Source organism: Hippoglossus hippoglossus, chromosome 3 (genome assembly GCF_009819705.1).
Source record: "Hippoglossus hippoglossus isolate fHipHip1 chromosome 3, fHipHip1.pri, whole genome shotgun sequence".
In the NCBI taxonomy this organism is placed as follows: Eukaryota; Metazoa; Chordata; class Actinopteri; order Pleuronectiformes; family Pleuronectidae; genus Hippoglossus; species Hippoglossus hippoglossus.
The window spans coordinates 15,233,040-15,257,772 of NC_047153.1; the positions used below are offsets into that span (position 1 = coordinate 15,233,040).

At 42.0% G+C, this 24,733-nt stretch overlaps 3 protein-coding genes across 6 annotated transcripts; 2 read left to right on the forward strand and 1 right to left on the reverse strand.

The window, feature by feature from the left end:
* Positions 1-4,775: 4,775 nt before the first annotated feature.
* LOC117759123 (transcriptional repressor CTCF-like) lies at positions 4,776-11,501 on the reverse strand. 3 transcript variants are annotated; one of them, XM_034581062.1, is made up of 13 exons: positions 11,012-11,501; positions 9,146-9,425; positions 8,871-9,053; positions 8,399-8,768; positions 8,076-8,246; positions 7,826-7,959; positions 7,622-7,742; positions 7,385-7,534; positions 6,953-7,113; positions 6,686-6,868; positions 6,433-6,592; positions 6,003-6,149; positions 4,776-5,892 (listed from the first exon to the last, which is right to left on the reverse strand). In XM_034581062.1, exons 2-13 carry the CDS (start codon positions 9,401-9,403, stop codon positions 5,627-5,629), a joined length of 2,304 nt encoding a protein of 767 aa, XP_034436953.1. In that variant the 5' UTR covers positions 9,404-9,425; positions 11,012-11,501; the 3' UTR covers positions 4,776-5,626. The 3 variants fall into 3 exon arrangements, with proteins under 3 accessions (XP_034436953.1, XP_034436952.1, XP_034436954.1); XM_034581061.1 differs by having other exon boundaries at positions 4,776-5,898; positions 6,006-6,149; positions 11,012-11,212; XM_034581063.1 differs by having other exon boundaries at positions 4,776-5,895; positions 6,006-6,149; positions 11,012-11,210.
* A 209-nt stretch (positions 11,502-11,710) lies between these two features.
* LOC117759026 (mucin-5AC-like) lies at positions 11,711-18,800 on the forward strand. The gene is made up of 9 exons (XM_034581017.1): positions 11,711-11,796; positions 13,105-13,386; positions 14,315-14,418; positions 14,555-15,002; positions 15,087-15,179; positions 15,262-15,298; positions 16,073-16,144; positions 16,235-17,632; positions 17,753-18,800. The coding sequence occupies exons 1-9, from the start codon at positions 11,749-11,751 to the stop codon at positions 18,049-18,051; spliced, it is 2,781 nt and encodes a 926-aa protein (XP_034436908.1). The 5' UTR covers positions 11,711-11,748; the 3' UTR covers positions 18,052-18,800.
* A 1,364-nt stretch (positions 18,801-20,164) lies between these two features.
* nudt21 (nudix hydrolase 21) lies at positions 20,165-23,413 on the forward strand. 2 transcript variants are annotated; one of them, XM_034581071.1, is made up of 7 exons: positions 20,165-20,487; positions 21,452-21,652; positions 21,747-21,810; positions 21,898-21,987; positions 22,105-22,180; positions 22,290-22,404; positions 22,511-23,413. In XM_034581071.1, the coding sequence occupies exons 1-7, from the start codon at positions 20,366-20,368 to the stop codon at positions 22,620-22,622; spliced, it is 780 nt and encodes a 259-aa protein (XP_034436962.1). In that variant the 5' UTR covers positions 20,165-20,365; the 3' UTR covers positions 22,623-23,413. The 2 variants fall into 2 exon arrangements, with proteins under 2 accessions (XP_034436962.1, XP_034436963.1); XM_034581072.1 differs by having other exon boundaries at positions 20,174-20,487; positions 22,926-23,413.
* Positions 23,414-24,733: the final 1,320 nt, after the last annotated feature.

Here is a 24,733-nt window from a genome sequence, read left to right on the forward strand (position 1 = left end):
AGACACGAGTAATAATAATCTGCTAATATGTACAGTCACAGGAGTCGTTTTGCTCTTCTTTTGGTTGCAATATTTTTTTATTTTACTGATCTTATGTACATATTTTACATTAAACAGTCTTTTTACATATTTGCTAAAGCAAAGAATCAAATTGTTCCTTTCGCCACCGATGAAAACACAGTTTGGACCATCGCTTGTTCATGATCACTGAAATACAACAAAACGTAACGGGCCGCTTTTATTTTGAAACCTCGTTATTCCAACCGGAAACGGTGTGGCGGCTAGTTGCTGTGGCAACAAGGATGTCCCTCGGTCTGTCACAGTTGAGTCAGTCGCTGCTGTCGGTGCTGCGCTGGCGACGCCGCCGTGAATCCAGCGGAAAAACACAGACATGATGTTTCCAAAGCAGAAACAGAGACAGAGAGGGGACCGAGGTCAGCAGCCGTCACCCCGGGAGCTCCGGTCCGACGTGTAGGGTCAGTTGGAGCCGTTAGATCAACGAGGGGCTGCCGCTGCTGCTGCACCGAGGCCCGAGGCTACAAGTTAGTTTGAGTCGAGGGAAGAAAAACATGTGGCGCTGTTTCTTTACTCCTGATTTCCTGCAAAACACCACGTCACAGCCGATATGACCATCTTCCATATTTAATAACCGACAGGCTGGAAATCAACGGTCTGTAGACGTCACAAACACGGAGCGAGGAGATCTGAACAGAGAATAGACAGAAGTGAATAAACCTAAAATAAATCACAATTGTTTTCACAGACCGAATATAAGTTAATACAAGTGTGACATGTGTTTGGGGTCGTTCAGTCCAGACTGGACAAGTCTAAGTTAAGATTTATTTATTTTTTCATCTAGACCTCAGGGATATTTCCTTGTCTTACTTTCATAAATAAAATAAAGTTTTTACAAATTTGAACGTGGGTTTCAAACAGGGTGTAACTTAAATAACTGATTCATTCATTCCCAGCAATAAGAGGGAACATTTGAGAATCTCTAAGTTAAGTTTCCCTTAACTTTTTCCTTAGCTAAAGAACTTCACTGCAGGGACTTGTACCAGTATAACATGAGCAGGAGGTTCCCAACCTTAGAAACCACAGACTCACAGACTGTCTGTGTTGTCAGGAGAAACAAAACATGGATAAATACCTCACAGATAATTAACACTTGTTATAGAGGAGGATTTCCACCAGGAGAGACTGAAACTATCAGAGAAGATTCTGCAAATATGTTCAATATTCTCTTCACAGATCATGCTTGATTAAATCTGCCTGTATACAGTGGTGAAAATTATTTTAAAAGATGCTACATTTCTAGTTTGTGCAACGTTATACTTGAACTCAACAACATTTCAGAGGAAAATATATTATTTATATTTATTAAGTAGATTCTCCGATTATTTATAAAGCATATGAGGATGTGACAAAAACTTAAATTTAGCCAACTATTTTGACACTGAGTCAATTTCCTGCAAAAGCACCAAATGTTCCCTGTTCTGGCTTCTCAAATGTGAGTATTAACGATTATTTATTTTAATTATTTTGATGTTTGGACTATTTACCCAACTTTTTAATTTGTTTACTGTTTACAAAATAAAGCGAAAAATAATCAACTGGAGTAAGGATCTGTGTCCTCTCTTCACCTCTGCCTATATGTTCTATAAACTCTGGTTACAGTCATACAGAAATCCTGCTAACCTGTTGACGACAACCAGCATGTTCAAATAAAGAATTCATAAATCCATTATGATATGAGGCAGATAACTTGGTTTCTGCCCTGGAAGGACCTTTGCAGCCAACACAAATATCAGCACTAGAGAGAGAATAGTTAATCTAATGAATAATCAGAATCAGAAGTATTTATTGCCAAGTAGGTTTACACCTACCTGGAATTTGCCTTGGTATAGGTGCATACAAGGAACATAAAACATAAAAGCACAGTAAGTACTACTTTTTTACACATGAAAAAAACCAAATATAAAATAAAAAGATATATATAGAAAAAAATATATAAAATAAAGTAAATGCAAAATGCAAAACAGGAGTGCAATGAGAATGTGCAATGTGCAGTTTAATGTGTGTTAATGTAACACAGACTTGAGGCGTGGGGGCGGGTTAAGGGTCCAAGTCAGGTGGGGGTCCCGGGCCTTGTTGATAAGACCAACTGCAGCCTGGAAGAAGCTGGTCTTGTGGCGTGAGGTTTTGGTCCTGATGGACCGCAGCCTCCTGCCGGAGGGAAGTACCTCAAAGAGTTTGTGACCCGGGTGGGAAGGATCGGCCACAATCTTACCTGCCCGCCTCAGGGTCCGAGAGGCAAACAGGTCCTGTAGAGATGGCAGATTGCAGCCAATCACCTTCTCAGCAGAACGGATGATACGCTGCAGTCTGCCTTTGTCATTGGCAGTGGCAGCAGCGTACCAGATGGTGATGGAGGAGGTGAGGATGGACTCGATGATGCAGGTGTAGAAGTGCACCATCATTGTCTTTGGCAGGTTGAACTTCTTCAGCTGCCGCAGGAAGTACATCCTCTGTTGAGCTCTTTTGGTGAGGGAGCTGATGTTCAGCTCCCACTTGAGGTCCTGGGAGATGATGGTGCCCAGGAAGCGGAAGGACTCCGCAGTGTCGACTGGGGAGTCTCTCAGGGTGATGGGGGTGGGTGGGGCTGGGTTCTTTCTGAAGTCTACAACCATCTCCACTGTTTTCAGAGCATTGAGCTCCAGGTTGTTCTGACCACACCAGGTCACCAGATGGTCAATCTCCCACCTGTAGGCGGACTCGTCCCCAGCAGAGATGAGCCCAATGAGGGTGGTGTCGTCCGCGAACTTAAGGAGTTTGACGGACTGATGACTGGAGGTGCAGCTGTTGGTGTACAGGGAGAAGAGTAGAGGGGAAAGAACACAGCCTTGAGGGGAACCGGTGCTTATGGTCCTGGAATCAGAGACATGCTTCCCCAGCCTCACGTGTTGCCTCCTGTCAGACAGGAAGTCTGTGATCCACCTGCAGGTGGAGTCAGGCACACTCAGCTGGGAGAGCTTGTCCTGTAGCAGAGAATATGTGAGAGAATGATGGGATGCCATTAAAGGCATTTAATCAGCATCAACATGCACATCTCACATGATGTGGATTCATGTGACATGTCACATGCAAAGAAACAGATCAGTATTCTGTATCATTCTGTTGCCTGTTGATATCAGTTCAATCTGAGATAATTGAATGATCTGTGAAGAATCTGTGCTTCAGCTGTGTGTTTATACCATGAAGTGGAAAAAGCCAATACATTTAGTGTAACATATATCAATATTAAGTTAATCAAATGTTTTGTAAATGCAAAATGTAAAAGCTTTATAAAGTGTTAGTTTAGGCACTTATATTAAATATAATATTAATATTTAGATTCACTCCATGGTCATATAGAAGAGAAGAAAACCCTTCACACATCACACCCAGTGTCCAAACTGCCACTATAACCATCATCATTAAAGATACTAACATCTATTCTGGTGTCTTAACTCCAACCCTTACTCATAGTGGTGTTTCCACTTGAAGAAACATTTCATCAGCTGTTCTTGTGTAAAGGTAGAATGACCCATGATCAAACAAGTATCCCAAAAAAGTCTTCCTCAACCCACATATACTACAGAGACCTTTCTGTGACTGATCCAGAGCACAGGCTACATGTGCAGGAGCTTACCTTTTCTATCCCGGAGCCAAATGCAATTCAGCATCTCAGCAACGAGATTGTTTTCGAGATCAGACTCCAGATATCTTCCATGACGATGGTTACAGCAGCAGTTTGGACATTTACATCGCTGCAATGAAATCTCAGGCATAATATTCAGTTGAATAGATTTTGGACTACATCAGTGTCCTGCAGTCACTGATGTAGTCCAAAATCAGACAAGCACTAAATAGTTCTACATCCATATTATTTTGTCCATATTTCAACCACTTTCAGGTTCATGTTTTTATTTTACGGAAGCAACTAGTAAAACATGTTTTTATGGTGTAATGTTCAGAACATTCATTATTTGTCATACAACTTATTGCTGCAGTTCCCTTTTTTTTTTTTAACCTTCTGACGGTAATGTTCCGTTTTAGCTCCTGATTCTTATAAAAAAAAAAAAAAAAAACCTGGCCTGGTTAGCCAGCAGGATCACTCTTATGTGATTGGTCAACTGCTTTGAGTGTGTCAGAAATATCACGCCTCTAACCCAGAGGCGTTCCTGATCAGCAGTAAACTGCTGTAGTCAAGGTGACAATTACATAATTTCTGCCATACCAATCCAAGCCAAAACAGCCAGTAGGTGGGCACATCACGTGATGTAGATGCTGTACGGGGAAAAAAAGCCAGGGACGTGAAGAAAGTGTTTCAGGCACTTCAGGAGCAAAGCTTTTCCATCCACAAAAAGCTACACGACACACTTAGGAGAAAAACCAGAGAAGCAACCGTTGCAAACTAATCAGACATCCCACATGCACGGATGCATGTAGTATAGAAATGTAAATACTGTATTCATCAAGTATGTGTTCAGTTCAGTTATGTTAAAAAGTTAAACTCTAGACACACAAATGAGTTAAGAGCTTAATATCAAGTCCTCGATTTAATAAAATATAGTTGCAAGCAAAATACACTGATTTCTGTTAGCACCCAGTTGCAGTGATTCAAGCCCTTTCTGCTGTAACTACCCCACTAACCTACGTTAACTGCCCAGTTAACCCAGACTGATTTTAAAATATCCAGTATTGAAAATATTACAGCTCCAGAAACCTAAACGTCAGTCTCAATGCCTAATTTTTTTTATTGGTTGTACAGTCATACATCTGTTTTCTTCTGACACACAGTTAATAAAATGTCATTCAAGCTGCTACGTAGCATTGCCAATGGTACAAAAGGAAAACATCAACCCAAAGTGGAATGACTACATATTGGAACAAAAACAACAGCCTTTCCTTGCACTCAGACATATTTAGTACATATGCATCATCTACGGGTGACAGTAGGAAAAGGGAGCTTTAGATAAGCAGTCTATCAAGCTTTTAAAAACAAAAAAATCTTAAAAAGGGACCTAGTAACCACAGAAAACAAAATAATAAAAAATATTCAAAATATCTCTTTTATCTTGAAGTGACTGTGATCAATGGCAGTAACATTTTCCTGAAGGTAGTTGCTCTTTTTCAGGAAATTTATGAGAAATCTCACTGAATTTCAGCTCAATATGGAAACCAAAATAAAGCAAGGTACCCTACTACTTAGCTTGTACCCATTTACACAGGTGCATTTCTTAGCAATAGATGTATGACAAAAACAGTGGGTTGGAAATAAATTGTAAAAATATATGAACGGTTTAGATTTAGTTAATTTTACTTTAAAGACAACAGTCAAAAAGACACTGCTTTCAATTACAGCCACTTCAAACTCAAATGTACTGAAAATCTTTTTCGGTTGTTAAATCCTTATTAAAAATCTTTTTCACTTAATCCAAGTCTTTGTTGATACATGTTTAAAAATCAATATCTTAAATTACAACAGTGATGTTTGTTTTCTGTGCAGGATAGTGTTTGTGATCCTAAATGCCAAGATTTAAAATTAAGATGTGGTCATGGGTTGTTTAAAGGTTCACATCCATCACCGGTCCATCATGCTGAGGATCATCTCAGGGGTCAGATCTCCGTTGGGCGGGGCCCCGGACAGCTGCGCCACCTCTGCTGTCCCCTCTTCATGGGACAACTCCTCCATCTCAATGGTCGACTTCCCTTCACCGACCACCACCTGCTCTACACCATCATCGGTGACGTCCTCCTGTTCATCGTGTTCAACTCCGACCTCCTTCTTCACTATGATGTCATCAACCTCTCCAGTGGCCTCGTCCTCAACACGAATGATGGCAGCCGCTGTTGAGAACGTTTCAGGTCAGACTCAAATGTATTTTTACAGACTGTTACAATGGTTTAAAATCAAATAATTATGATTTGATGGTTTAGTTGTGTAAATGCACACTCACTGTCTATCTTGTTCTTCGGGGGCCGCCCGCGTTTCCTCTTGACTGGTGGCTCCACGGGAGCTGGGATGGGGACGACTGGTTCAGCCTGTTCCATCTCGATTTCAGCTAGCAGCTCGTCTTCTTCCTCTGCTTCATCCAAGTCCCCCTCTACATATCAAAGTATGATGAGCACGTATGAGTTAAAACGCTGACTTGAGTATATAGGCAGTTTAACTCACAGTTACCACATCAAAAAAGCTTAGTACGTGTAAAAGATACTTTTAAGTTATGGGGGAAAAATATCGGTCAGTGGTCACAACAGCATTATTGGCTTATATCAAAAATGACTCACAGTTGCTACTGGTTTGATTTGGGAGGCATATTCTATAAGAGCTTTCCAATAAAGACATTAAATGGAGGTGGACTAACTTATCAGAAGCGTATACAATACCTGTGTCGTCATCATCTTCTTCATCATCTTCATCATCATCATCAGCCCTGGCCTGCATCTTCCTCTTCCTGCCACGACGACCCTTTTTGGGTGTAGGGGTTCCATTTTCTTCTCCAGCACTCTCACCCGTGCAGCTGTCAGCATGACGCAGCATCGTGTTCTGTGGAGCCCATTAACAATTTTCACTACTCAGTGACAAATGTAAACAAAATAAATAAAACCAATGCTAAGCATGTTAAAAGCTCAGTCTTACCCTGCGTGTAAATGTCTTGTTACACTTTTCGCAGACAAAGGCAGTGGGGATGAAGTTGGGATCGTGGTAGCGCTTGAAGTGCATGTCCAGGAGCTGTTTCTGCCGGAATGTTTTCTCACACTGGCTGCAGGCAAACGGCTTCTCCCCTGTGTGTGTGCGCTTGTGCATTATCATGTGGCGTTCCTGTAGCACAACAAATCCAATTCAGCAGGGAAATAAAATGACGATCACCGTACATGGGTTACATTGTGGGGACGTGACACACACCTGTCTGCAGCAGTAGTCACACTTGTCACACTTGAAACGTTTCTCATTCTTGTGGGACTTCTGGTGTTGGATGAGAGCGTAGCGCTCGTGAAATACAGCGTCACAGTAACGGCATTTCTTTCCCGTCTCAATAAAAGAGTGCTGCTTGCGCAAATGAACACCTGAGAGAAAATACAGCAAAGACATGACAGTCAGAGAGAGAAATACTACTCAGGCCTGTTGTATGGATGAAGACAAAAAAAAACTGTTCCCTCCATGTTGGAGCATTCGGATTCCTCCGATTCCGCATTCTAAGATTATTCAAATTAAACAGCAACAAGCGACAACTATGAACTTATTTCATGATCTGCAACTAAAAGAGACCAGCCTTGCCTGCACGTCATATACTCATATGCTTGTATTTTCAAGTAAAAATGGCAACACACTGCTTACCCAGGTCACTCTTGCGTGCGATGACAGTATCACAGTGTGGGCAGTGGAACTTTGCCACATTCTCTGTGTGCTTCTGCAGAATGTGCATCTTCATGGTGCCGCTCTGTGTGAAACGGGCATGGCAGATGTAGCACTCGTATGGCTTCTCACCTGCAAAAGGAGAAGAGGGAATGCAGTGAGTGCTACAGTCTTCTCAAACTAAACCTTGTTTTGAGAACAGGACACTGAGTGTGTTACCCGAATGTGTCCTCATGTGTCTCTTCAGCTTGTAAGTATCTCTGCTGGCGTAGCTGCACAGGCTGCACTGGAAGGGACGCTCCCCTGTATGAGAACGGATGTGTCTTTTCAACTTGCTCACCTGGGAAGACCAAGACAGAAACGTCAAAAAGAGGCCATCACGGGAAACGAGGAGATGAATTCGATTTTATGTAGATGACTTACCTCCACGCTGCAATAGTCACACATGGAGCACTTGAAGGGTTTCTCGTGTGTGTGTTTGTAGCGACGATGACGCACCAACTCACCGCTGGTCACAAACGCCATGTCACAATCTTGGCATTTATGTGGCCGAGTGCCTGTGTAAGAAAAGGAAATAAAACTGTATTTGCCAGAGTTGCAAAAAAACAAGAGCACATATGGATTCAAATACAACATGTTCTGATAATCATCTTAATAGAGATTTCTGAATTACCTGTGTGTGTATTGAGGTGGTTCCTCAGCAGGGTGACTGTTCTGAAAGCTCTTCCACACAAGTGACATTTATGTGGTCTCTCATCTGTGTGGCTCTTCATGTGTCTGTCCAGGTTGGAGCGTCTTGGACAGGTGTAGCTACACAGTTCACACTGGAAAGTCTTCTTCACACCTGGACACACAAAAAGGAGAAAACCAGCTCATTCAAAACTGTGAAAATCAACATCTTTTCAGGACTATATTCAGAAAGACGCTCTTCTACAATCACATTCAGATATCTTGGAAGTTATATAGTGAATCTAAAAGATGTTATGAAAGTCTAACCTTTTTTCTTGATCTTGGTGGGCTTTGGTGGCTTCATGTTGCCCACAACCTTCTCAGCATTCACTTCTGACAGCTGCCCTTCCTGCTGATCCTCCTCAAAGTCATACACAGAAACATCCATATCCCGATCGCCCTCTGCATAGCGTAGACGGCTCTTCTTTCCTTTCTTTCCTCTCCGGATAGAGCTAATGGGCTGATAGTCTGGGTCCTTTGACCATTCTGGTTCATCCTGAGCCATAGGTGGTTCCATTTCTGCTGCTTCTCCCCCTTCCACATCTTCTCCCGTCGTCCCCTGAAGCTCCCCGTGGGCTGCCTGAAGCTCCTCATGCTCTACGGTCTCCACTTCACCATTGGCACCCACTTTAACCACCTATAAGAAAATATCACCAGTTCTATTTATTGTGTCCAGACTCTAGCGAGTTGACTAAAAATGACTAATCTTGTTACACAGCAGCACAGAGCTGTTTCTCACCTGGAAGCCTTCAGGCAGGGGAAGAGTGTGACAGATTACTGGCTCTGAATCCTTGTTAATAGATGATGCATCAACATACGTGGCTTGGAGCCCCTCTACAGATGTTGCTGTAACTGGTACTTGAACCAGTTGAAGCTGACCAAGGCCTAATGCTGCACCTGCCTGCTCCTCCATATTCACCACCTATAAAGAACAGTAACCATTTAACTTGACATTTCACAACAAGATTAGTTACTGAAAATCCAACACCAACTTTACACGTGTTCTGGACCAACCTGGAGCGTGATGATCTGACCCTCGTCTCCACCAGTAACAGTCACTGTGCTGCCTCCCTCTAACACCTCAGTCTTCATTTGGAGCAGAGTGGGATCGAGACCCTCCATCACCATCATCTCCATGTTACCAGCCACCTCCCCCTGTTGAGCTAGAGATGCCCCTTGTATCAAGTCCTCTCCGTCGTCTGTCAGGACCTTTCCAGCTGCACTCAGGGCAGCAGCCTGAGCGGCCTCCATGGAAACAACCTCGCCCTCCATGGCAACGGGCTAACCGACACTCCTAATAAAGAAGACAAACATTATTTGACAGTTAGCACAACTTGTGTTTACAAATTGAAAGACTAGAGATGTTCTTATTAATTATCTTTTTCACACCGATAGCCAAGGCGTGTTAACCAGTAGCAGACAATTAAAATGTACTATGTAAAATGGATTAGTGTGACACGTTAAAAAGCAACAATACATTTTTCTTTTGTGCAAATAGTAGCATTAACAGAAGAACTGAAAACACACCAGCAGTACTGCTGCAAATGCAGTAAATCAGAAAGAAAACAGACCACCTGGCCAATACAGTGTTTCCCCATTGAATGTATACACACACGCGGGTGGTGTTGATGTACCAGGATGCAGAGATCAGCACCTCAGTGGCCGGTCCCGGGAAAGCACCTCTGGATTTTATAAATATTTTAACTGTTTGGCTGAATATTAAATCAGGTAAAATGTGTACTGGCACAGTTAATAATGTGCATCTCTCAGACCTTTAATCGCTGATTGAAGGGCTGCTGATTAGTTTGGCATATATTGATTTAATTCACCAATGGTGTCTACTGCTTAAAAGCTAGGTAAACTTGATAGTATATTTCATAATATGATGTATGGAGCTACGACAAAGCACTCATCTCCCTACCACAGCAGACAATACACTTACATGCCCTTAATAATGCAAGGAGTGAAACTAAGTACATTTACTCCACTATTCTCTCCACATATGTACTGTGATAACAATGTTGGCACACATATCAAAATGGATCCTTATTAATTCAATGGCAATGGACGAATCGCTGTAGCTGAAAATAATATTTACATTTGTATAAATAATGTGAAGATGAATTACTAAGTACGACTATAAGATACATGTAGTTAGAACAATTCCATTTCCTCAGATAGTGCGCAGTAGAAGTACAAAGCAGCACAAGCGAATTGCTCAAGACGAGTACAAATATTTCAAAACTATAGTAAAGAACCGTACTTGAGTAAGTGTACTTCGGTAGATAACCCCTCTGCTATAATGTACAACCCTGCAGTGAACTTTTAAAAAGTATACGTGCTCCTTCGTGTGATCTGATCAGCCATCGATGCTTCATGTTCGCCAATAACAGAAACTGCACAGTCGATCAATCCACCAACGCCTCGTTCACTTGCTTATCCGTTTTAGTACGGTTTAGTTTATCCGGACTAGTTATCGGTTCATCCGACTAAACGCACATATCAGTGAATCGATGCAAACTACTAAACTCGTGATAGTTGTTTAACTCGGTAGGCGCGACTGTGTCTGAAAACAGGAAACAAAGGGCACGATAAGATGGACGACAGGCCCGAAACTAACTTTAAACACAACTACTGATCAATCCAACCATCCCGGGGCGAGCATCGGGAAATATCAGCCGAAAAAACACCGTAATGCCCAACTGGGCGAGGGAGCAGCAGTTTATAGAGGGATTTAGTGCAGTTTGGATAACGATAGAGGGAGACAAACACCCCCCGCCAACCGCCTGGCCGGTAAGCCCGACCGTGACACCTAGAGGCCGGCGACGGCTCCTACAAAAACCTCCCCGTGTTTGGACGCTAAGCGGCGGCTTTACTTACCCCCGTCTGCTCCTTCCACTCCTGGTATTCGTTCGGTGTCTGTGCCCCCGCTGCGGTCTCGTCGGTCCTGCTGTGGTCGGCACCTGGATGATGTGTGGCGGACTAATATTTTTCTCCCGCTTTACAGGAGTGGGCCTAACACAAAATGGCGGCTCCGGGGAGCGGACGCGGCTGCGCGGACCCAGCGCCCGAGGGAAAGAAGGGGAGTGGTGGAGCCCAGGCTGTGGGTGATGGGCGCCAGATTTGAATTCCTCCGGGGGCGTGGAAACGTGACGGGGCTGATCGATACCACTGACCGATTATTATTTGTTCGATTTATGAAGAGATCAGCTCACCGTGACACGAGCGCGACTCCTACACCCCAGATCCAACAGCCCAGTCAGTGTTTACTCAAAACACAGGTTGTTTTCAGTAGAGGAAGTTATTCAGATCATCAACCGCAGGAGGGCGGTATTAGTGCTGTAGGTGCAGGGCGGGCCTCTCACACACACACACACACACACACACACACACACACACACACACACACACACACACACACACACACACACACACACACACACACACAGAAACTGATGCATCTCAGGGCTTTTCATTGACTTCCTTCCATTGTGCAGAGCCTTTTCCAAAACCTCATCCCTAACCTTAACTAATACCAATCCATGCCAAACTGTAACCTCACCACAATTCTTGTTTTACTCCCAACCAACCAGGACCAACTAACCAGGACCTCAGAAATGACTTACCCCTCACAAAGTGTTTACACGGAAAAAGGCCCTGAAGAGGTAACAAAATGAACAAACACACACACACATACGTTGCCATATGTCACTTGTGGGCATAGAATGAAATGTATTTCCTGGAGACTTACCCTAACTTTAACACCTGACCTAAAAATCTACTATTTGCCCTTTTGAGGTAGTGAAGGCGTAGTCTTACCTAAACTGTCAATTCATCCTACCTTTATGAATGTTTGAATGTTCAGTTTTTGTTGACAGGACTTATTTCAACTGTATGATAATTTGCGGAGGATGTAGTTGTTGGTGGTGTTAAACTGTAAAACATTGTAGTGAGTTATTTAGTCTACCTTCACTGATTTGAATTGGTTGGAGAAAATAATAGGTCAACATACAGTGCAGTTTGGCTTGTTGGTCTTCAACAAAAACAGAATTAACAGGGACACATGAGCATAATAACAAGCAGGCAAGAGCTAATTAACATGAGAATGGCTGTGTTACTATGGTGATCCACTTTGATAGATTTTAGGCTTTTTGAAATACCCTACATTTTTTTTCCTTTTAGGTTACAAGTAGTCAAATGGCTGCTGTCATATTACTCCATGTGGAAAAGCTGACAAGCGTTCATAGGTGGAAAACAATTTATTTCTGGGTTGTTTGGTTGAGGGGGAAACCGCTGAGAAAAGTATAAGTCCACATGTCTTTTCCCTCAAAAATGTAAATACTTCAATAGACAGACAGAAAAAATGTATAATCCCCATAGAAGAATAGTGCTGGTTAATCAAACTATTACAAATCAGTGATGAATGATTTAAAGTAGAGGTGACCAGCAACATAGCAGCCGGTGGTGTGTGTGTGTGTGTGTGTGTGTGTGTGTGTGTGTGTGTGTGTGTGTGTGTGTGTGTGTGTGTGTGTGTGTGTGTGTGTGTGTGTGTGTGTGTGTGTGTGTGTGTGTGTGTGAAATTTCACAAGTAAGGGTTCTAACAATCCTCTAATGGCTATTTAGTGCAGTTTCCTCGAGTATCATTGACCTATTTTGCTCCGACATTTACTGAAAGAATAGAATTGTGTGTGTATATGTACAGTTTTTGAGTTGTGAATGATTCTTCCAGTTCAGCTTGACACTTACAGCATTTCAGAGCATCTTCTCCGCATATAAAATAAATAATTAATTTGTTACATAACCAATAGAACATTTTGTCCATTTCAGCTTTTTGCTCTGCAGTGTGTCCATACATTTGCACATGGATGTTCCAGGATGCATGGATGAAACAAATGTCGATGAGGTCACTGTGCTCCTCTCTTTCTTTCTCTTCTTATTTTATCACCATCTTTCTCTCATGGTTTTCCACTCAGAGGGGAGGGGGCAGAGAAAGGCGAGGCTCTGTTGTCAGATCTGTCAGTCTAGCCCGGCCTGGCCCCTCCCACCTCAGTGTGGAAGCATTACATACTGCTGGTGCTTGTGCTCTTAGCAACGGTGCCTCAGCAACAGAGCCACGGCAACAGAGCTCCACGGCAACAGCGTGCCGTGTCTCCCCAATGGAGCTGCCATTGGGCGGACCAGCGCTCAGGCACTACACCCAGAGCCGGCCGAGACCTCATCGACAAAAACTGAACTATCGTCCCAGCAGACCACAGGTACCGTAAAGGAGGATCACACAGGGTATTATTTTTGAAAAAATGGAGTGTGAGGGTGGGGGAAAGGTGGTGGAAGGGAGAGAGAAAGAGAGGGGGGAGAGATGTAATAGGGTACAGAGGGGAGAGGCAGGGGGAAGGGAAGGATGGAGGGGGAGAGCAGTAAAAGATGCCTGGTCTCTGCTTGAATGAGGCAGTCCTATTGTACCGGTCACCAGCAGTTTGAAGAACCCACACTTGGTATTTGCTGTGTAAAAGACCATGATGACTATGTAGGAGAGCGGCTGGTACTTTGGTCTGAATGTCTTCTCTTGCTCTCACTGAAAAAAAGCTAGTGGCATTTATTTATTTATTTTTCACAGGCTGGTGTCAAAATGTAGACTGTGTGATCATCTCCATTTTTCCCTGAGCTGATGGTATTGTCACAGAGCTATTAGGCTGTCGACATTGAGTCACTCCCTTGGCCACAAATGGCCGGGGAGACAAAATTCAAGGCAATTCCCCTGACAGGAGATCATATAACGGTGACTTCTGCTAAATTTGTGTTCTGCAGTCAACCTCCTGGCTTTTATTGCCACTTGTGGGCACAGATGTTAATATGATCAGGATGATGCAACATCGAACAGCTGCAATTTCAATATCACATTACCTATATTGGCAAAATGAGTTATCTTGCTTCCATTCCTCATTCAATATCCAGAGACGCCCCCCCATCGTACGTTACTGAGCAACTGACTCCCAGGTGGTTGGTTTGTAGCATGACTGCATGAGAGACTCAAACCAAAATACACCTATAGAGGAAGAGGAAAGACTAGGCCAGAGTGTGTGGGTTTTTCAGAGGTGAGAGTTATGTTACGTAAAGTTACATATGATGCAAGTTGCTCTTCAGCATAAGTTTGTTTGATTGGTCTGTATTGTGTGTGGTAACCAGGAGACAATAATCGAGAGTGAACATGAAGTCCTCGAGCTCATGGGGCGAGTGGATGAAGGAGTCGAAGAGTTCTTTACTAAGAGGGTACTTCCTACTGATACACTGTGAGTATCACAGCTGACACGTGACATTGTCTTTACTGTCCCTTCATTTGGCTGAGCTAGATACAAACTATACTGCTTTAACAAACTGTGCAACTGAATATGCTCAGATTTTAAATATATTTAATCCTTTATGTAGGAAAAATCAGGATGAGGAAACCATCACAGTGCACGAAGTGGCTCCTGCCAGCTCCGTCCCTTGTCCACCCCAGACGAAAACACTCAGGAGGAAGCTCGGCGATTTCTTCACACTCAAAAAGAGACGAGGTCTGAAATCGGAGCCAAGCCATGAGGGGCGCCCCAAAAAGGCCTCCATTGCTGATTTCATTCGTCCGCTCAGGGAGGTCGCCAGAGCTGAGAAAGATAAAGAAAAGGACAGAGTAAAGGAACATGACAAGGAAAATGAAAAGGAAAAAGCGAAAGATGGAGAGTCGGCTGTTCATGAGACACCTGTTTCTGGTGCTGCCCCACTTAGAGGTGACGCGGCGCCTCCACGCCGAGCTCTCAGAGAGGGGAAGTCCCAATCTCTCATTCTGCTGTCTGGATCAGCAGCTGCAGGGCACACCAATGCCAGAAACACTGCAAAGGTGAGTTTAAGTTACTGTATATGCATTCAGATCAGTAGATGAGCTTTGAAAAAACCCTTATATCTCTGCTGTTGCTGATTTCAGAAACAATTCGAAGGCCAGAATAGTTTTGAACAGAAACTCCATCTCATGCTTCAACGTATTGGAGTTTCCAAACCCCCACCAGAAGAGACACAGGTGTGTGAATGTGTGTGTCTGAATTGACATGTTTATACTGTGGGAGTCATCAAGGGTTACCTTACATCTTTTTCTATCGTAGAATCAGGAGGGAGAGATGAAGAAAGCAGAATCTGAAGGTATGTCCATTTATATATTAGATTTTTTATATCAAGCCATTGATGTCCACAGTGGAATTATAATCATTATTCCCTTTACAGCAATTTTGGTATTTTGCTAAACTCAGCACAAAGGCCAAAGTATGAGGCTATAGCACATGTTTTTGTTGACATTCTTTTTTAAAGTTGTATTTGTTTTAAGTCCTTTATTTATTTATTTTGAAAAATGTTAGTGGAAATATTCATGTTTTTAAAAAATGCACAAAATTACCTCATAGACTGCAACAAGAATGAAAATCATCAGAGGGGCGGTTTATACCCTGCGTGTTGCAATTCTAACATTTTTATATTTTATAATAATATATACATATACATACATACATTTTTTATTTTTTTTAATTAGAAAGAAATATAATTTGCTCACCAATTAAATTATAATAAATTTTGTGAAATCAAACATTTAGATTTTTTGTCATATGTCGCCACATGTCTTGACAGTTTCCAACGCTAATAGAAAAAAATGGGGCTTTTCCTCAATATACTAAATATAGTCTTTAATCACTACTGGGCTCTTCTTTGCTCCAGCTTATGTTAATGAAGTGAAATTTCAGGGATTTATATCAAAAGGAGAGACTTTTTAACATGGATGAATTCTCCTTTAAAAAGATTTAATATTTCAGACACAGCGCTGATAAGACACGTAGATGTATTTGACCTTCCTCCATCTATTATAAGGACAAAATAAGGAATTAATTCTGCTGGTGAAATACGACGTAAATCATCTTTTTGTCGCAGGAACCATCATTGACAGTAAACCTGAGCCAACGGCATCTTTCTCAAAACCTCGAACAATGTCTGCATCCTCAGGTAAAAACACGCAAACACAAAACACAATTCCTGCTCTTATATGTGCAGTGTAGAATACGCTAAATTGTTTCAACATTTTTTATTCTTTAGATACAAGGCATCAAATTCGACCAAGTGTGTCAGCACACGAGTCAGCTGGGAAACCTGCTCTGCTCCCAAAGCCAGTCATCAAGCCAGGTGCACCCCCCACAACATCTGGCCGCAACACACCTGAGAACGAGCTGGCCCAAATACAGGAAGGGGAGACGAACACGCCCACTAAAGTCAGTCCAACTGCAGCCCCGTCTCCTCCTCCCGCCCCCACTGCTACCACCATTCCTACTGTTCCGACAATGTCAGATTCAATCCCCGACTCAATTTCCCCTTCAAGTACTGTAACTCCCTCCGACACAGATATATGCACTGACTCTGTTAACACTACTGCAGCAGCTACAATGCCCACGAATGCTACAGAGCTTGACAGCACAGCCTCAGAAGGTAGTGCAGCTACCACCACACTGCCCACCACTACCACCCCGACAACCCTCACAAGCACCACTACACCCACTGATCCCCCTGCCACTGTCTCAGTTATTTCCACTTCCTCTGTGCCCATCCCTCCCAGCCCCTCTGTCACTTCCGATTTAACCACAACAACAACGCCTTCCATTACCACCATTGAATCTGTCTCCGCTCCCATCAGTGAAAGTTCTGTTTCCACAGCATCGCTTAATCTGTCGCCTATATCGACTTTGCCAGAGCTAAATGGTATTCTCTCAGTCGATGCTTCTCCTGGTGACGCACCTATTTCTGTCTACACCACAGCTGCTTCACCCTCAACCAGCACATCAACTGCACCATCATGCTTGTCCACCACCATCAATTCATTTACTGAAGCTAGTGATGATTCCACTTTGGTCGCCTCCCCTTGCTGTGTGACTTTACTTTCACCAGTTGCAGAAAATTCATCTCCAACATCAAACTCCTATGATGCGATCCCAGCTACTGTCTCACCTGATGCCCCCGTTGCCACTTCCTCCACCCTGATCGCTGCGGCCCCTCCTCCCCCCAGCTCCACCACCAATAGAAGCCCAACTCCCACTGACTGCATCAACTCCATCCCTGCTTCCACCGTTACTCACCCAGTCATTCCTAGCCCCACTGACATCTGTGTTCCCTCTACATCTTGTGTTGAAACAACCCCCACAGACACCACTTCCACCACCACCACTTTAAACCATGCAGAAACCACTCCCACCAGCAGCTCAGCAACCACAGCAGGAGTTAGCTCCACACTGGCGACTGACTCAGACCCAGATTATTTTAACAATGCGACCACTACACTTACTATCCCCACAACCCCAACTATCTTTGTTAGTGATAGCTCAAGTGCTACTTCTCAACATTTGACCAGTCCAGCACACTCTAATGATCGTCCAGGCCAAGATAAAGATCTACAGACATCTCCTGAAGAACAACCCAGTGCAGAGCCTGCAGAGAAGAGCACAGGTATGTTTTCTGTGAGCATGTGACATATGCATGTATGTCTGCTTTAATATGTATGTATATGTAGGTTGGATGCTGTGTTTTGTGATATTTTTCTCATTCATATTTTTCTCCCCATGGCAGATGAGGAGCTTGAGATGGTTCAAAAGAGTAAACAAACTGAGATGGATGAGGAAAAGGGAGTTGTTGATGATGAGAAGAGGCATGAAAAACCAACGTTGGTCAGCAGTGAAGAAACAAGGAAAGAAGTGCAGGAAGAAAGTGAGAAAGCTGAAGAAGACGCAGTGGCTGAACCTCTATCGGGGAGAGAGGGTGAGTGGTGTGAGGTGAGTGATGAGGTAGAAGTAAAAGAGGGAGAAGTAGAAGAGGGAGTAGTTGAGGGTCCCAAACAAGAGGAAACAAAGTCAACAAGCGAGAAGTAATTGAAAAAAAAAGCTAAATACGGGACCAACTACTGTGACAGCGACAGGAGTTGCCACAGTAAAGAGACGGGGGGATGATCCATGGCACTTCCCACAGGGACCACCACGTTACTGCAGCACACCACACAGGGTGGGCCACTGGACCAAAGAACTGAGATCTCCTTGGTGTGATGTAATCAACGAATCCAGCAGTGTCTTTGTCCTTTTTTTAACTTCTGTTTGACTTTTTTGCATTGCACGTATGATTATGTACCATAAGACAACTACTGTGGTAAATGACACCATGTTTACAATAGGTGGATAAGAGACATAGATATGACTATTAAATGGAATATTGAATTGATTCTTTCTCTCTGTTTGTTTTATGTGTGAATATGTGATGTTAATGCAAATGAATGTATTTTCACTTGAAAATCTAAACCCCAAGATAGTTGCGAGAGGTTTCTGGAGCTCATGGAGATAACTAAGCTGGTATCATAGCTGCTCCCATATTGTTGTGTCTACCCACAAAGGTGCCAGATTTGATTAGTCTAATAACAAATGAGCAAACTTCATCCACATTGGAAACCTGTGAAATGTTGTTGAAAGATCTGGAAAAAGCTCATAAGCATGAGTGAGGATTTATTTGCCTTACCATTGTTTCTAAGGTTAAGGAATTTATGTTTGAAAATATCTAGGTCAAAAATGTTGTGTATCTGAGCCATGAAATGGAAGTAATTCTGATAAATTAAACATTTTCACAACTGAAACACAGTCATAATTTTATCCAAACCAATTCTATACTTTGTAGTTGTAGTTGAATGCGTTTCGTTGCATGTACAACAAACTCAAATAGTCCAAAATTCAAAGCCTGTGGTACTGGATGTAACGAAGGTTGTTCCTCCTGTCAATGTTGGTCTTGTTAATGTCGATAACCAGACAACCTGGTAATATCATGAAAGGTCTGGAGGAAGAGAGGTGTGTGAACGGACAAAGCACAGAGAGGTTTTTTAAATAATTGTCCCTATATGCTCCTTTATTTTAAAACCTCTCTGTGTAATGTCTGTTTACACTCCTCTCTTCCTTTTAAAAATGGGATGTATGTCCCTATATGCTCTTTATGCTCAGCAGAAGAGCATTGCAACTTTAGCGGAGATGAACAGTGTTTCTGGCAAGGGTGCAGTTTCTGGTGATCGTGATGTATTTCACAGTTATGTAATAAGCCTGTTTTTTTTGTGATTGATTAAATGACATACAGAGCTTAAACCTTCCCAAACAAATTATTTAAACACATACTTTTAGATCATATGTATTTATAACTGTATCATATCTCAATATCAACTGTCAGTCAAGAAAACTAAACTGTTAAGACTCTGAACTACAGAGCAGAGCTCAGATATCATAAACAAACAAACACATGCCAGCATTGTTCAATGGGGAGCAAACAGGCCCAGTCTGTCTGTCCTCTGTCTGTCCTCTTAAATGTTAGAAATACACAAAAAAGACATCTTATAACTTCACACAGAAGGTGATGTCTTCAGATGACATGCTGAGTTTACTGCAACATTAACAAGAAAAGGATCAACTCCTCACATTGAAGCAGCTGTTTGTTTAGACTAAAATTATTATTTCTCAATTAAAAAGATATTTGCATTGTTGTATATGAATATACATAGATATATGCTTGGTGTTTCACTGCAAGACTTGCTCCATTTGTAAAAAAAAAAAAAGGGGGTTTATGTACGGTGGCTAACAGAGTTTTAAAAAGAACTGCAAATGAAGAAAACACATGCAAATAGAAAAAACACATGCAAATTAAGAAAACGACACTGGAAATGTGTCCCGGGGACTTGAACAGGGCTGTAGTTCAATGCTCTTTGAAGTTATTGAAGTCTGTTACTCGTCAGTGGTGATGGAACTTCTCAAAGCTTGTTTGGGTCCCCTGGAAACATTTCCATTGTCTTTTTCACTTTTACCTTTCTTTGCAGTGCACGTGTCTTCAAATTGATGAAGTTGTTTTCTTATCTTTTTGCATGTGTTTTCTTAATATGCAATGCGTTGAGCTCTCTTGGCCACCGTATTTATGGGCACTGGGGCCTGTTTAGTTGTTCGTCCTCCAAACAGCAGGTGTCGCTGGAGGGGATATCCCACCGGAACACGGGACCTCACCCGGAAAAGGAGGACGGAGGGAAAAGACGGTGGAGCAATTGTTGTTGGACTGTGCGCAAATATTTGGTTTTTCTTTGGCTCTTTCGACAATCCAGTGAGTTTTTAACCCACCAACACTCGACGCACCCTCGCAGCAGGCTTCCGTCTCGCCCTGCTCTCCGCAGAGATGTCCGTGGTGCCTCCCAGTCGCTCGGCCGCCGGATGGCCGCGCGGTGGTGCCGTTCAGTTCGGGAACAAGTACATCAGCGGGCCCGCGAAACCGCTCACCCTGGAGAGGACCATCAACCTGTGAGTCCACGAGCCGAAAATAATGCACCTGAAGCCGGTACCACTGTCTACATGGGTCCGGAGCTCACGTGTGCACCGTCCACCGGCAGTAGAGGGTAGAAGAAAAAGTGATAGCAGCTCAATTAGCTGTTTAAAACAATAAATGGGACACTGGACACCGTGTTTCCATTGATCACTTTTTGATTGTTCAGTGTATAAAACATCAGATAATGGTGTATAACAACATATAGATATTTTCAGACATTTTGAAATGTTACAGTGGGAAAGGTACTGGTGTAAAGTATAAGTTGAGTGTTGCTTCAGTTTCAGGGTCCTGGTGTTGTACATGCTGCCCATTGTCACACTGTCTCACTGGGACACTTGAACTGACCAGAACTATGATCCATGTTATTAGTAGTAAAGGTCTGCTGTGAAAATGGCATGTTAACTTATGTGAATGATCTGGCCTTAAATGTGTTCGTTCTCCGACAATAACAGACTAAAGTAGGAGAGGGAGTAGGAACTTTGAGAAAAGTATCATATAGGGTGATAATATAATACATTTTGATGCTTTTTTCTGAACTTTTCTTAACTAATGTATTGTAGAAAATTGTACAATGGTCATTGAAATTATTGCCGCAATTTTTCAACTGATTTGATGAAAAATGAGCTCACGGCAGAGCTCATTAATTGTTTTTTAAGTGAAATTGCCTTAAAATCACTAGTTTCAGCTTCTCAAATGGGAACATTTTCTGGTTTTCTCTGTCATCTATAACATTAAAGTAAACATTTGACTTTTCTACTGTTGGTCGGGCAAAACAAGTCATTAAGAAGTGTCATCTTGCATTAAAGGCATGTAAAGTAAAGTTAGTAACCTGCCAGTGTGTTTCTCCATAAATGCAATCCCTGGCTAAAATGTTCTGTATAATGCAGCTTTATTTTGGATTGTTTATTAAGACTTGCCATGTGTTTATTTTTGTTTCAGATATCCTCTCACCAACTACACATTCGGCACCAAGGAGCCTCTGTATGAGAAGGACAGTTCGGTGGCAGCCCGGTTCCAGAGGATGCGGGAGGAGTTTGATAAAATGGGAATGCGAAGGACAGTCGAGGGTGTCCTCATTGTCCATGAACACAGACTGCCTCACGTGTTGCTTCTACAGCTGGGCACCACCTTCTTTAAACTGTGAGTAGTCGATGTTCAGAGGCTCCTGTAAAAACTGGTAGAAGTGTGTTTTCTTTATTGAACAATCGTGTGAGAGTTTGCTTCTCTCCTGCAGGCCTGGTGGAGAACTGAGTCCTGGAGAAGATGAGGTGGAGGGTCTGAAGCGCCTGATGACTGAGGTAGCTACATCACACCGCAGTTTAAGCTTCTTGTTGCTGTGATGATTGTGGAGTTTTACATGTTTTTAACTTTAATTTGAATTTTAGATCCTCGGGCGACAGGATGGGGTGAAGCAGGACTGGGTGATTGACGACTGTATCGGAAACTGGTGGCGCCCCAACTTTGAGCCTCCACAGGTTAGTGACACAGACGACAAGGACAGTAAGAAGTCTTGAGGATTTAAATAAAGGAAGTAACCATTTTAAAAGGTACTGATATTTCATGTTTACTAATTACATTTTTACGATTTGCAGTACCCCTACATTCCAGCTCACATCACCAAACCCAAGGAGCATAAGAAACTGTTCCTGGTCCAGCTGCAGGAAAAAGGTCAATATATTACTATATAACTTGTTATATTACTTAAGTTTAATAGATTTAAATGGTTCAAATGTATTATTCCTTCTTGTTTTTAAATATTTGCTTCATGTTTCTACAGCGCTGTTTGCTGTCCCCAAAAACTATAAACTGGTGGCAGCACCATTGTTTGAACTGTATGACAATGCTCCTGGATATGGACCAATCATTTCCAGTCTACCACAGCTACTGAGCAGGTAATCTTCTTGTCCTATGCATGAATTTAGTGATTGTAAAAAATACCTAATTTAACTGGAAAAGACTCAGTGGCAAAATCTGAGAAAGCACTTTATTATGTCTAAGGTTCAACTGTGGGCAGCAGGGTGGCACGGAGCCTACAGCTCTACAGACTGATATCCATCCTGCTGATATTTCTGAGCACAACACTGGAGACCTTTTTAAATTGAGTAACTAAACCTGCAACACATCAGGCCAGAAAGAGGAAAAGGAGATTTGAGAGTTTGCAGATATAAATAAAATGAAATCATCCTGTTTATATGAAATGAAACAGCAGTGTGAGTGTTTGTTACTTTGATTAAAGTTGTCCTTTGATGCACCAGTCACACACTCAGGTGTGCAGACATATTTATTTCTGTGTTTTGAATAAATTGGCTCAAAAGGGGAAACAATGTATTACAAAGAAAATCAGTATTGTCACTGGACTCCTGCAAGAATTTAATAAAGATGGTCATCATTTACCATAAACTGCTTTTTACAGGTTCAACTTCATCTACAACTAACGTGAGTGAACAGGAGTCCCACCTGGCTGTCTCTGTGAGTGCAGCCCCGTCTGAGTGAAGCTTAAACATAGAAGAACAATGTGATAAAAGAGACTTGTCTCTGGCTCAACTTTGACAGAAAAAAAAATACTTGTCATGTCAGGTATATTTACAGTCCATGGGGGTGTTTATACTGTTAGAAGAAAACGAAAATGTCATGTGAATGTTTCTTTTTTTTATCGGACAGAAACTGCTAGGTTTTGTGGTATCTGAGTGCTTATTCCAGTTTGTTCACGATCTGATTTTATGTTGTCTCAGGAGGTCAGTGTGATTAAACAAAATACAAAATTGAGTTTCCTGTTTTAACCTGTAATAATGATGTTTTTTTTCCTTTTAATAAAGCAGTCCTTTGAGTGTGTTTTTTATAAAGTTTTCAGAGTGGCTGACTGTTACGAAATAATTATATAAAAACCTTTTTGCAAAGTGATTTTAATTATTGTCAATTTATTTAATCTACCAATCACCTCAATGAATTTAAGGCAGTACTATATTTAAGTACTGATGTTAAAACACAGAAAAACATTTTTCATTTACATTCACACTGGGTAAAATGACAAAATACCACTAGTGTGATTATTTCACTCATATTTTATTATCATGTGGAAGGAACAATTATCTTTAACTGCAACACAAAATTCCAAATGCATTGCACTAGGTCAGATTGCAGCGCACGCTGATGTGCTGCGGAAAGCCCGGCTGGATGCATTGTTGAAATTAATGTAAGAGGAATGAAAAGGCATTTGTTATAAAATCACGTTACCTAGGAGCTGAGGCCTTTCTGTGGCTCCTGAAGCACAAAGGTCATGTTTTTTATGTAGGTTAATTAAATTGAGTGTTTGCTCACTTCCTGAATGTAGCCTGTATGATACAATATCCATCCTTTCTCTAAACCGCTTATGTTCAAAGTCATGGGGTCCTGGAGTCATCCCAACACACACCAGGCTATGTTATTATACTGTATTATTCTACATATTTTAGATGACAAGTCATAACTGTATTAACTGAACAAACCACATGCTGGCTTTGCTGCCCTGCACATGTAAATATCTTTTTACTTCATCTGTCCTAATGTGGAATGTTACATTGAAAAGACATTTCTCTAAAGCCGACCTAATAAAACTAACAACTGTGCCAGGACCCCAAAGATATTGTCTTTTACATATGATTGAAGCACCTAAAGTAAACTTAGTCAAGCTGTATTTCAGACTCATATCACTATCAAAATAAATCAATGGCAAAACACAAAAAAATATAGAAATACAATCAGATTAAAAAACGCAAAGCCATGTGTTCTCCAAGTGTCTCCAAAAACAAGATGGGTGCCTTGTGTCACTTAATGTCTTCTCAGTTATTGGCTTTGTAATAAAACATTTTTTGAGTCTGTTCCATAAAATCCCTCAGCACAACATGAAATATGGAAACATTGCCACCAACAAACTTGTTTTTTGCACTTATCAACTAATCATGTGTGATTTTAACCAATAGTAAGAGTCAACCTAACAACCTAAGTGAAGAAAAGGATTTCAGGGTCTTGTCTTCGCACACTAAATATTTTGCAATTAGATTTAGTTCCATCTTCCCATCTGTTCATTGGGGGCTTAACCCTAACATATCAACACCAGCAAATCAAATTATATACTATAGTAAATCACTTTTTTTCTCTTCCATAAGTACAGCTTTAACGCACACTTTTCATTTCAGCCACAGTCCAACATGTAATATTAGTTTTGCACGTGGTTCGCCAGCT

Coding starts and splice junctions, on each gene's coding strand:
- nudt21 (XM_034581071.1), top strand. CDS start 20,366: ATGTCCGTGGTGCCTCCCAGTCGCTCGGCCGCCGGATGGCCGCGCGGT. Junction 20,488..21,451: donor CTGGAGAGGACCATCAACCT/GTGAGTCCACGA, acceptor TTTTTGTTTCAG/ATATCCTCTCACCAACTACA. Junction 22,181..22,289: donor GGTCCAGCTGCAGGAAAAAG/GTCAATATATTA, acceptor ATGTTTCTACAG/CGCTGTTTGCTGTCCCCAAA.
- LOC117759026 (XM_034581017.1), top strand. CDS start 11,749: ATGACTTACCCCTCACAAAGTGTTTACACGGAAAAAGGCCCTGAAGAG. Junction 15,180..15,261: donor CCCCACCAGAAGAGACACAG/GTGTGTGAATGT, acceptor TTTCTATCGTAG/AATCAGGAGGGAGAGATGAA. Junction 17,633..17,752: donor GCCTGCAGAGAAGAGCACAG/GTATGTTTTCTG, acceptor TCCCCATGGCAG/ATGAGGAGCTTGAGATGGTT.
- LOC117759123 (XM_034581061.1), bottom strand. CDS start 9,403: ATGGAGGGCGAGGTTGTTTCCATGGAGGCCGCTCAGGCTGCTGCCCTG. Junction 9,054..9,145: donor GTCAGATCATCACGCTCCAG/GTTGGTCCAGAA, acceptor TGTTCTTTATAG/GTGGTGAATATGGAGGAGCA. Junction 7,114..7,384: donor CGCACGCAAGAGTGACCTGG/GTAAGCAGTGTG, acceptor ATTTTCTCTCAG/GTGTTCATTTGCGCAAGCAG.